This window comes from Theobroma cacao, chromosome 1 (genome assembly GCF_000208745.1).
Source record: "Theobroma cacao cultivar B97-61/B2 chromosome 1, Criollo_cocoa_genome_V2, whole genome shotgun sequence".
NCBI classification, from domain to species: Eukaryota; Viridiplantae; Streptophyta; class Magnoliopsida; order Malvales; family Malvaceae; genus Theobroma; species Theobroma cacao.
The window spans coordinates 8389364-8403181 of record NC_030850.1 but is presented as its reverse complement, the minus strand read 5'-3'; the positions used below and the strand labels follow the sequence as shown (position 1 = coordinate 8403181).

At 31.4% G+C, this 13818-nt stretch overlaps 1 protein-coding gene across 1 annotated transcript; it reads right to left on the bottom strand.

Annotated features, from left to right (window-relative positions):
* Positions 716-7959, bottom strand: LOC18611993 (chloride channel protein CLC-c). Its single transcript, XM_018114038.1, has 9 exons — positions 7838-7959; positions 7682-7752; positions 7124-7405; positions 6288-6488; positions 4375-4552; positions 3798-4060; positions 3049-3318; positions 1620-2748; positions 716-1334 (listed from the first exon to the last, which is right to left on the bottom strand). Exons 3-9 carry the CDS (start codon positions 7306-7308, stop codon positions 1245-1247), a joined length of 2316 nt encoding a protein of 771 aa, XP_017969527.1. The 5' UTR covers positions 7309-7405; positions 7682-7752; positions 7838-7959; the 3' UTR covers positions 716-1244.

Sequence of the window (13818 nt, the reverse complement as noted above, 5' to 3'; positions counted from 1 at the left end):
ATTGCACAATTTAAGTGGAGTAAAATATTATAGATCTTACATTAATAAAAAATGAAGTAAATCTTGATAATATAAGTGAATGTTTTTTTTCATCTAATAAGCACGTCTCTTGAGTTGAAAGCATTGAAATTGTTCCTCTAAGGTGAATAGAAGCACAACATATATATTTGATACCAGCACCAAATAAGTTTGGTGGTACAGTGCTCTTTTAATTTTTGTTAGGAGGAGCATGAGTAATCAAATGAAATAAATCCGACACAGCATTTGGATTTTAGTAATTTCATATTTCAGTGCAAGAATTGGGGTTGAGCAATACCGCATATTACATAATATTAGCATAATATTTTTAAAAAAATTTTAAATTAATTTAACATAATAATAAAATTATGTGACATTTTTCACCTTTTACATGTCATGTTAATATCATGTGCATATAAACGATAAGCAATATTTTGATTAATGATAATTAGTTCATCATTAATTATAAAAATTTATTTAACAAAAAAATAAAAATATATAGACTTAATTAAATATAATAAAAGAATAAAAATTTATTTAAACTTTTTTAAATAATTTAAGAAGTTATCTTACATGCTTTTGATTCTTACTGTGGTTATTTCTAAAGTAACACTCCAACGATAATAATTTTTTGCTCTTTTTTTTTTTTTTCAATAAATAGAGTTCAAATGTATTGAAAAAGACAAAAAAATATTTGTTGAGCTATGGTTGCAAACCGAAGAAGGAATTAAGATAAAACAAATTCATCATCCACCATGCTTACTGCAAAGCCTCCTTTCTTTTTGCAATTAAACTATCTTCACACCAACAATCTATTTTCATGGCAATTTAGTTCAATTCCTATGACTTACAACTCTACAATATGTAGATCAGACATACACAATACAGGGGAGGAAAAAAGATGAAGAAGATATTATATTTGAAGGAAAATGAATCTTTCTGAAATCATTATCATTTGATTCACATCCATATAGCTTTTCAGATGTGCTTCAAATATGTCTGTCCCGAGATGATCCACAAAATAGCTCTTCAGCCATTTTCATTATGGTGTCATCTGTTGCCAGCTATGGATGCTTGGAAGAGTCCTCCTCTTCCTGAATGTCTTTGCTTCCAACCAAGTTTAGACATATAGTTCAAAAGATTTCACTTTCAACAATAAGGCCAAACAGCAACTTGACCTTAACAAAGAATTAAAGGAACCAAACAGGAAACATTGATCACAAGCATCACTTCCGAAGCCTGATGTGGGGGTACAGTCCCAAAACATGCTCTGGCATGAAGTCATGCCGTGTCAGAATTCCAACAATTGGAGGCCTCTGCATTTAGCACATAAAGAAGGTGTAGTTAAGACATGTATTTCCAAATTTTTAGAGGATTTCGTTGCCTCCATTATATTCATAGGAAAAAGAAGAAAAAGATTCGCCTGCATAGATCTCTACAAATATAAGAGAAAAAGCTGCTAATTAGTTCTAGGAGTTGACATTCCATACTCCTGTGTTCAAGCCTTTTTGTTAAAAACCTTTGATTCCCTACTATAATGAATTCTACAAAATAAATATGAGTGCATGCACACACACAGATAGAGAGCAAGAGAGACTTACCCCCTGACTCTTTGGTACAACACACATGTGCCGGAGACCGAGTTGACGAAAGAGAACTGCTGCTTTGGCAAGTGACATGGTTTCAACCACTGTGTATGGTGATGCATTGGTGATAGGATGGAGATCAACATACATGTCCATTTCCTCCTGTTCAATGTCTAGATCCTCTACTTTGATTCCCTTTCCTGAACCTGCCTTGGCAAAATCAAATGCAGCAAATCTATGCAATATCTCATCCCCTGCAGGTACCATATCCCTTGAAAAAATCTTTCCCTTGAGCAAAACAAGCAAATGAGACCTTAGAACAAGCCCACACAATGCGGGTGCATCTGAAAAAGGTGGTTCATCAATCACAGGGAACCCGTTGTGCCCGGTAGTTCTCAAAGCATGTAATATATTTCCCACCTTTTCAATACCAGAAAAGGTGATCAATGGACCAGAAACAACATCCCGAGCAACTAAATGTTTCATGTAAGGTTCTGCATGAGCCTCCATGTAAGGCAATCCTTTTAGTTTTACTATTTGGTCATAGACACCCTTGTTGAAAACATCGGCCACAGTTTTTGAGATTAGGAGAACCAACATGACAAGAGGAAGTAGCAATAAATCATTAGTGAGCTCAAGCAGTATAACACAAAGGGAAACTGTCATTCTCATAGTGCCACCAAGAAAGGAAGCTGCCCCAAGGACGGCAAAGAGACCAACATCAAGTTTAGAGATTGATGTAAATAGTCTACCAACAAGGCGACCATAGCAAGCTCCAGCCAATATGACAGGGATGAAGAGCCCAGAGGGGACAGCTATGCCATACGTGATAATGCCAAGGCAGTAAACAGCACCGAAGAAGATGAAGAGAGAGGAGATATGAAATTCTTTCACTGTACTGGTACTCAATAGGTTGCGAATAGCATCATCATTAGTGTTTAGAAAGAGGGAGGCCAGGTCATTGTAATGACCTGATGGACACTGAAAGCTTTTGTAGTTGCCAGATACATCAGTGTTAGGGCAGCTCACAGACACATCAGTGGGGCAGGGGATGCACGTAGCTAACCACGGCAAGCCGTAAGAAGAGATTGATGTTAATAGGGAGATGCTAATAACGAGTAAGATCTTGAAAGCAGCTCCTCTTCTGCAGAAACAGGAGAACCACTAGGTTTTAGGATTTATCATCAAATGGAACAAAAGGATAAAACTTGATCCACTAATAACTGCTACTGTAGAAGTTTTATCAGTGTGTTAATCAAATTAAAGCACATATACAGGGCTGTCAAATGAGGGAGGACAGCTAGAAAGTTGCTTTTGGAAAAGGATGAGAAGCAAAACTGTGATAATTAGCAAGCAAAGATTCTTGATGCTGTCATGTTATTAACAACAACATTACTGGTAACAACTTATACATGAAATTTCCGAGATTGAATGTGGTGCGTACTCATTAATGATGCTGTAGGTGCGAAGGACCTTATCCACGAGATAGTTATATAGGCTTCCAAAAATGCCTCCAATGGTCCCAAGAAGTATCACAGCCAGTATATCTGGAGCGCTATAAGTAACTTTGGCTGCACTGACATCATACATAATCAGTCCTCCTTCCCCAAACAACCCACAACTTCCAGTAGAGCATAATTGTATGAAAGCTCTCAAAACTATAGCAACTATTGCTGTTGTGAAAAAGGTTCGCCAAAGAAGAGCACTCCTCCACCTGTAGATTTGCAAAGGAAAAATACATATAAGACAGAATACGTCCTTTCCTAAATGGCTAATGCAATATGTCGACTAAACATCAAGAAATCAGGATGAAGTCATGAAACATTCAAGCAACATTTCAATCATCATTGTTCTTTCATGCTTTTTCTGGTTCCAACCACAACATACCATCTCATATCAGGCTTCCCAAAAGTTCTGCAAAATGATTACAGTATCAGGTTTCCTTACCTCATTTAGTGGATACCAAGTATTTCAAGTTTTACCATATGATAAATAAAACTAGAAAAGGTTACAGCCTGGATAAGCATGCAGAAAAGTTTTCCTAGTAAAGTTGATGATATCTGTCAGGCCATGCGAAAAAATTTACCAGCATTTAAGAGACTATGCAAGACAAGACAGGGGAAAGGATAAAAGAAAGAGAGGGAGGAGAGGGACAGATAAAGCTCGTCTTGTGGGAGGAAGAATAGGGGGTACCATGAAGCTGCCTCTTCAAGGGCAAAGAGGACACCACCAACTGGAGCACGAAAGGCAGCAGCCACACCAGCAGCAGCTCCACAAGTTATCAAGTCTCGCCTGTCACGATCGTTTTTAAAATATCTTAGCCATCTCCAAGTCAAATGGTATTTGCGGGAACCTCCTTGCCCAATTAAAGAAGCTATGCAAGCACCTGTGTGAACCATAGGCCCTTCTTTGCCAACGACAAATCCAGCAGATACACCAAGAACTGAACCAAAAATCTGCCAGACATGAAATAAGGAAAAAAAAATTAGGATTGCAATCAGACAGAAAACAAGTTCAATCAATAGACAAAATATTGAAGTTGTATGCCGTACATTCCCAGACTATGTTTACATGACTAGAGAAGACAGTTGATATGTAATCATATATGTTATTGTAAGTAACTAGACATGCAAAAAGGGCAAACTAGTCCAAGAGCACAAATAGGGTAAAGATACTGGCAAATAGAACCTTGTTAAATGTTGGTTTACACTTCCATACATGCATACTTTTATTTTTCATGGAGAGAGAGAAAAGTGCTGATGTCATTCACCTTTACAAAGAGAGTACTTGGAGCCAGAATTGAATGAGCATCCACACCATTGAGATAGGCTTTCACTTCAGGAATACCAGAACCTGCCGCTGCTGGAGCAATGAAAGCACAAAGAGCTGCTGCCGCTGCTGCCAGACCCAAATTGCAGCCAGCATATGCTACAAAAGCCTTGTAATATCTGCACTGAATCAATATAATTTCTGAGTTATTTCACGAGGGCATGATAGAATATCCCAAAGGCATAACAATCTGAAACAGCTGTTGAAGTATATATCTTCTAAACAGATTGAACTGAAACATGAAAAAGGTTACAGAAGAAAAATAATGGAGATCTGCATTGAGCATTTTTTTCCAAGGTTTCGCTAAATTCATTCATCTACTCCTACTTCTTGACTGCAGTCACAGCTTTGACACTACTTGCTGCCAGTTCTACAAGCTCCGTGCATCAGCACCACTACTGTAATGGCTAAATCCATCCATCTATGCCAACTTCTTGACTGCAGTTGCAGCATTAACACTAAACCACAGAAACCATCCATGAAGTGGAAATGATCAGTTTCAGATACCTTCTCAAACTCGGGTACATGTATTTTGGTTTTAACTTGGATTCTGCATATGCTTTCTAAATCTACTAATAAAAACCTTGAGTTATAAAAGTATTTCCTCATTTGTCAACACACACCCAAAATTTGTCATAATAAATACTCATCTAAGGTGGCCCAATTTCTGTGAACCACTTCAACATGAACTATCAATGATATTATCAAACCTCTTTGTAATACCTTTTCTCAGTTGAATTTTCTAGAGAACAATAATTACAACCCCATCTTACTAAAAAGTCTCACATTTCTAGCCACCAATCTCTGCTAATATCCAACCACTCCTCATGACAGCCAAGTTTAATTGTCTAAAAACTAAACCACTTTGATAGTGCCGCATTATTAGCTAGATTGTCTTATATCCAATCTATATTCAACGATACACATGACATTCAGGCCTTAATTAAGTTTATTCACTTGAATTTAAAGTATTAATGAAGTCTACACCATTAATTGTTCTTAGTGTTGTTTTCAAAAAACAAAAATTGTTCTTAGTGTTGTTTTGCTGGGTACATTTGAGGAACCTTTGTTTGCTTTCTCCTTTTTGACCTCTTTTTCAGTCTTACTAAAGACGAAGTTCCAATTATCTACTTCCATTGAGAAGAGACCTAAAGATTTACAAGATTTGGCCTCAGTAAATGACAAACTGATGTTCTCTTGAACGTTAATCCACCAGTAACTAACTACACTAATCCACTGGTTCAACTACTAAATGTTGAAAAGATAATCACTGTTGACAGTCTTTTAATTAGAAGTGTCAAGATCATCAGACCATATTTACCACTTACAATAATTATAGAATATAACAGCATACAATATGTCTCAGCATTGAGAAGTGACGGAGTAAGTTAATGTTTAGCTAAATGAAGAGGAAGTGAGCCAAGTGGCACTAAGTACAGCAGCTTTATTGGTGAAACAAAAACAAGTTTTCACCTTAGTTAGTGTGGCACTTTTCTAACATTTAATAATATGAGGATTTTACTTTTGCATGTGTATCTGCACTCAAACAAACAATGCTGAGGTATGCAACCAGAACTGAAAATTGCAAAAGTAGAAAGTCTACTGTTTCTTTGAATTATTTTTGATCATTTGTAGGTAGGAATCTGCCTGACAAAAAAATGTAAAAACTTTACGTGCCCAAGTAGAAAGCACTCTGAGCTGTGAAATGAATGCCCACTAGCTATCAGTACTCCCTATTCAGTGATATAAGCAGAACATAATTACAAGATAGCATTAGCAATCCACATTGAGGAAGGGAGTTCAGGCTGTGTAACTGTGAGAAATTTAAACGTTGCAGGCAGTTGAAGAGCTTACTTGTGCCTCAGCATGAGTTTCGTGGTCAGCAGCAGCTTGAAGCCAGCAATATTCTCAACTGCTATATTGTTAAAAATGCCAACTAGTCCAGTGCCTAGCCCTACAATAAGTGCAAATGCCCACTTAAGCAGAAGATACTGAAATATTTGGATCTTCTTCCTTGAACGCCAATCCTGCTTGAATAACTCATTTTCTGCAATCCTGTTATACACAAAAAATAAGAGACAGGTCGGTAGCTAAGGCTAATTGCTTTGCTGTTTACTAAGTAGCAAACATGTAAAAGTAAATGGTGGAAAGAAAAACCATAATTGAATCAAACATGAATGAATTGACTAAAATTGGGAAACAATTCTAACATAACTATTCTATATACAAGTATACATTTTTTTCTCAGAAAAGAAATTACAATTACAATTCTGATTAGATGCATTTTTAGCCTTTTTTTTGTCCTTCAAGTAGCAGAAAGCTAGTTGCGAAAACAGTAATGGTGAATTTCTCTGTTATAGCTGAAACTGAATATTAGAAAACAGTTTGTCATTGATCTCTACGTTAGGAAAACAGCTGTGTTAATGTGGAGAAGTAGCATACAAAACCAACACAGAAGCAAAATAAAAAGCATGTTGAAATGTCTAAAAATATGTAGAATTGCAGGCAATCATATCAAAGAACACTTCTTCGAAGACCAAGGGGCACATAGTTGAGTCATTGATTATTGTGACAACAGAGAAACTTCGGGTCTAATTAATTAATAAAATAAAAAAGTGGAGAAATCATAAGACAAAGGGAAGATCAAATAGGAACGATGAGGAGTTAAATATATACAGAAGGGTGCTTACTCATAATCAAGGCTCTCGATGGGGCAAACGTTGGCACCCACAATCGCAATCTGGGAGGTGGTGTTCCGCCTCTTAACCAACAGAGGTTCACTGTATACGTCAACGTCCTTCCCATCGCTCTCGATATCATGCGCTTCATCATTATCATTATAATTATAATTCGGTACTTTATTTTCTCGATCCATTTTGCTTTAATTTGTACGTTCCTTTAGCTTTACTATATTAATTGCAAAAAGTCTACTTGTAGGTATCGATTTTCCTTCGGTACAGTTTATCTACCTCCTGCAATCCAATCATTATAATGGAAATATCAATTCAATTTCAAAGCAAGTACAAGTAACAAAAACCAAAATCCAATAACTATGAGTAGGCGCAGCAGCAATTAGCAAAGCGAAGGGAAGAAAGGTCAACGCTCATCACTGATAATCAATACCACCATGATTCCGAAATCAGAGATAAGTCATAAGCCAAACTTTTATCTTACCGTATATACATTTTGAATCGTAAATTGACAAATAAGATTGAACAAAGTTGACTAGTACAGAAAAGAAAACATACTCCTTGTCCTTGGAGAGAATAACAGAGGTTCTTCGGTTGGCGTAGGCCACCATATCTGACACGACTGAATCCTGGACAAAGACAGCAAGGCTCTGTCGGTTTGAGTTTTTAGTCTTGTACTTCGTAGAGGGAAAGATCTGCCAGTAAAGGACTGACCTGACAAAATTTTCGCTCGTAACTGTTGCGCTTTCGCAGGAGTAAAGAAACCATGGTAGCACTAGGAACCATTTAGATTCGGTTGTTTGAATTGCCACTTGCTACTTTTTATTCACGGATGCTTGGCTGATGGGTAAGCATGTTGTATACGGAAACTTATGGTAATAAACATGTGAGCCAAAAGTTGATCAACTTTCTATTTATTACGTTATTTACTATAATGAGCACTGATCATATGATGAAAGGAAAAGGATAGGCTTTTCAGCTTTTGGTCAATCAGAAAAGCTGGATCCTTGATCTGGGATGCGGCCACCCTGCAGCAGCCCCAGGCCCATGCACTCAATAATTATGTTTATGTAATAAAAAGATTACTAGGATTACCTAATTATTCATAAAATTTTTGTTTTATTTATTTTTTATGTCATTCATATAGGAGGAAATGAGACAAGGTCATCCAAATTCAGCTGGCCCAATTAGCGGGCGTCAAGTTTTGATATACATTCTTCTAGACTTTACGGTAACCCAGTACAGGTGTCGTGCACGTAAACAAGTAGTTTTTTTTTAAATACGTGAAGCATACTTTTTTGTAATTATTTAAATATAATTATATAAAGTGTATAATTACAAGATTATAATAACAAAATTATTAAATAAAATGTTCCCATCTGACTTTTTAGATCTATATTTATTTGTTTAAAAATATCTTTTTAAAATAGGTAAAATACCCTCACCTTTTCAAATTTTAACAAAAGTTTTAAATGGGTCTATTGATTTTTGTAATGAACACTTTATCTAAAAAATATTTTTTGTTAAATAAATTGATCCGGTCGTTAGTCAACCATTGAAATTTTTCTTAATATGATTAAATGATAATTTTTTAATAAATTTTAAAATTATTATATAATAATTTTTATTAATTTAAAAAAAAGAGTAGTATGCTTTTCGAGAGAGATCCATGCTCCCTTCTTGGTGCTCTCCTTTCTCGAGGAGTTGAATGCTCTCTTTTTTTATTTTTTTAATATAATAATAATAATTATTTATTTATAAAAGATAATATTTCAATTTTTTATAATCTCTACTATTAATAGTATTTATACTCTTCAAATAAAATATTTATTTTAAAAATTAATAACTATTGAATCAACTTTAAATTTCAATTAAAATTTAAAATACTTAAAGTGTTCAAGTATTTTATCCTTTTTAAATTATTGGTCAAGAATCCTAACCTCTTAGGATTCTTCGTCATTAATCAACTGTTGAAATTTTCATTAGTTTGATGAAATGATAATTTTTTTAATAATTTTAAAAATTATTATATAATTTTTATTAATTTTTTTATTAATTTAAGAAAAATAGTACTATGCTTTTCGAGAGAGATCCATGCTCCCTTCTCGGTGCTCTCCTTTCTCGAAGAGTTGAATGCTATTTATTTTTATTTTATTTTAAAAGAATATAATAATTATTTTTTTAATTTATAACAAAATAATATTTAATCTTTTATAATCTCTATTAATAGTATTTACACTTTTAAAACAAAATATTTATTTTAAGAATTAATAAATATTAAATCAACTTAAAATTTTAATTAAAATTTAAAATGCTTAAAAGTGTTCAAATATTTTATCCTTTTTAAATTATTGGTCAAGAATCCTAGCCTCTTAGGATTCTTCGTCGTGAGCAGAGGTAGAGATAAAAAGGGCATCTTATTGTAATTAGAGTCCAAAAATAAACAAATAAATAAATAATTTTTAGTGATAATGTTACGATTCTTTTTAGAACAATGTGCCGGTGAATTACTGAAAGAAGAATACAGAAATAGGAAAGCTCCAAAACTCCACACGGTCCAAAATTCCAAATGCTCTTTAAAATGAAGAAAGGGGGAAAACTCTAAAAACATGATTATCAGCTTTTTCTGTAGACTGGAGTGGAATTTTTTTATGTCATTTTCAAATTTCTTCTCATTATCTGATGATCTCATCATCTTTTAATTTATTTTTCAATATTTAATTTTGAATTTTAAAAAAAAATCTTAAACTTTTAGTCAATAGAGTGTTCCCTCAAAAGACTTTGATTTTTCTCTCGTAAATATTTTTCTTGACTTATGTATGCATTTGGGTAAGAGTCATAATCACAATCACTATTCAAAACCTAATAAGCTGGAATCGAATCGAATTCAATAATTAGCCAAGACCTACAAGTTAGAGACTGGCACATCACTGAATAGACAAACACAGTCCAAAGAAAGAGACAAGAAAAAAAAAGTCAATTCTTCTGTTCTGTATTAATTAATATTATTGGTGGACCAACATGAAGAGAAGTGGTGTCATATAACACCAATAATTTTCTGAAATGTCTAAATTTTTTTTGTTATATTATTTATACTAAAGTTTTATATAATTAATTATATTAAAAAATTCATTAATTTTTTTACTTTTATAAAAAGTGAAATCAAAAGTTTTACGTCAAAATAAATTTATCATAAAATAATTTATATATTAATATTTAAATATTACATAAAATTTTTATAATTTAAAACTTTATTTAAAAAATTAAAATTTAAACTATTTTCGTTCTTATTTAACTTTTCCTTTAGTTATGACATTATTTAAAAATTTTCTAAATCCGACAAGATTCGTACCTGTTTGATGCCATTGGAAAATCCATTTTAAGCAAAAGTCCAAGTTCCTTGTGGAGAACCCACCACAGACCATGGAACAATGATTACGTACAGAAAAACAAATTTGTGGGCCTTAAAGATAATGGCCTTTATGGCTTTCCACAATTGTTTAAAACTTCACCAATCATTTACGCACAGACCAAGCTTTACCTCTTCTGATAAATTATTATCTATATCTCCACCAATTTAGGTCTCTCTTTTAATAATTATATTTTTTTTATCTCTTATAATATGATTATATATCTTATCACGCCAAGAATAAATAAAATATTTGACTCTCGAAGTTTTAGATTTCTAATATATGTGAGGAAATCATTTCAGTTTTTAAAAAGAAGCCAGAAATTAAAATTTCCTCATGAAAGTTCTAACTTCTAGTATAAATATTTAATGAGAATTTTTACATTCTCACTTGACCCTTTGATGATACATATAGGGTTTAATTGTTTTATTTGATTTCCATTTGATTTATTTTCAACAATAGAAGTAAATTTTTGTTCTATCTTCCATTAGCAAAATTGTTTTTTTATTCTATTTTGTTCTTCAATTAAAAAAATTATGATTTGATTTGGTAAAGTCTGAGTCTTTTGTCTTATGTATTTATTAAACATAAAAAATATTATCTTAACTTCTCTTTATAGTTTTTTTTTCAAAATAATTTTATTTAAGCAACATTTTTTTTATAAAAAAGTTTCAATCCATTCAAACGGACAAAGTAATATTCAAAAATAATTTTTAAAAGTCAGAGAAGGTTGTTAATGTGAAATGACAGTGAAATGGTCTGAAAAATAGTTAAACGATGTTCCCCAATGTGATAAATAATTATTTTCAAAGGAATTGAATATCCGATGGGCTCACCCTTTAATTCAACAACTGTAAAACCTAGTACTTGTTGATTTAATGATGCTCTCCAAAGTCATAAATAATTGTTTTCAAAAGGAATTGATTATCAGATGGGCTTACCTCTAATTGAACCACTATAAGACACTATATTTATTTGTTTAATATAAAGTTGAGGGTGACCCTTAAACACCAAAGCATCTAAATTCTCGGAATTAACCACCTAATACCGATTGTTAGATACACTGAAGGCCATAGGGTGTAAGCTGTTAGGTGTCCACATGGATATGATGCATGGCTAGTGGGTAGCTCTTCTCATTGAGATTTAAAACTTACTTGGTACACTTAATGTCATGGAGGATGGATAATTGGAAAGATATAAATAGAAAAAGGAGAAAAACAAAATATATGGAAGAAAATGTTTTTGGTCAAAAAGATGAATTTTGATTTTTTTTTCATCTATTATTTGCTTGAAATTTTATATTATTTTAACATTATAATTAGGGGCGGAGTTATAACATTTTTAAGACGGATAAAAAAAGAAGAAGACATTTAATAATTAACAAAAACTTTATATGTTAATTTTCACACACAACATATGTGTGTTCACTTATACAAACTAAAAAAATAAATATTACACCGTAAACTCTTATATAATTATATTAGTCGGATGAAAATTAAATTATTAAATGTCTAAATCAATAAATTTGTAAATGATATATTCCATTAAGAGTAAAAGAAAAAAAACTAATATAAATAATAACATTCAAAATGGAGTGTCAAATTACCTCCCATCGATTGCAGTGGATTAGCAGTGATGGTTCTTTATATCTTGTACGGGAACAAACAAGAATATAAGGCAACATGATTAACAAGTAAAAGGCTTATTAATACCAAGAAATAATAATATCGAGGAATACTTTCAAGGCTTCTCAAATTGCTTTTTTCTGGAGTGTTTACAAAAGGTTATTGCACAAAGTATTGATCATCAGTTTATAGAATTCATTGTTGCTCGATAAACATTATTTAAGCCAATGCCACATCATCATCATGCCAAGCATTATCCAAACAAATAATCTTTTTACTATACTAAGAGCTAAAATGAACCATGGCAATTTTTTAAACTATACATATATTTTAAATGAACCACGAAACCATTCATTTTTTATTGTTTAAGGTTGGTGCTCTGTCACAATCGTCATTATCAGGTTAGTTATCTAATTTACTACTATAAAAAACAAAAAAAAAATGCTAAATCAACAATGCGTGGTGTAAAGTTGTGTTTTCTAATAAAATATTTGAAAATAAAATTCAAATTTATTATTTTGTTTAACGTGGTAGATTAAATTTAATATCATTTTACTGAAAGAAACTTAATCATCGTACTTTTTAATTTGATTATAAATAGTCAAAAGTTATAATATTTTGTTAAATATTTTTTTTCTCATTAAATTTTGATATTTTTAAAATTAATATTAATAAAAATTGGATATTAAATTTAATCATCATCCAAGTTGATAAATATAGATTTATTTTATTATTTATCATCAATAAAATAAATCTGCAAATCGAGTTGAACCTCAGGCTTTAAAAAACATAAACTGTCAATGTCATTCTCAGTTTGTTTTTTACACTTTATGTTCAAACTATGTTATTTTTTGACATTTGAATTTTTTTTTTACTTTTATTTATTTTAGTAAAAAACATTGGAAAACAACAATTTTTAACTTTTAATATTAGAGGATAGAAGGTTTTTTTTTTTATTTAATTAAAATAATACTTAAAAATAATAATTTTTAACTTTTAATACCTAAAGGATAGATTCATTTAATATTTATCAAATACAATTTATTATTATTTTTTATCTATATCCTCTTATTCTACATGAACCTGAATAAATAGTAGTTAGACATCTCTTTTATATATGAATGTTTAAAATACAATAAATATCCATCCAATTCATTAANATATTACTATATTCTCTTATTCTATATAAACCTGAATCCATAGTATTTAAATATTTATAAATGTTTAAATTTCAATAAATATCCATTCAATTCATTAAATAAAATAAATAAAATAAAAAAAATTTTACTTATTTTTCAATATACATAGCATACAGTCATTATTGAATAAATAAATCAATTAAATTTAACAACCTTTAACCAATTATTTTATATATAAAAAATATATATTGTTATAAATTAGTAACCATTTTATATCAATAGAATATTTACATTATATTGTTACCGTATATTCTACAACTGTTTATTTTAATATGTCAATAGTACAAGTAATATACTTTCTCATTTTTTAATATTTTATTATACATTTAATAATCTTTAATATGATTATTATCTTATTTGAATAAGTATTGTTTTATAATCATATATAGAGGTGTAGGTTTCCGGTAATTGAAACCAAAGTAAATAAATATGTTTAATTAATACCAGTTTATATTTTCTTT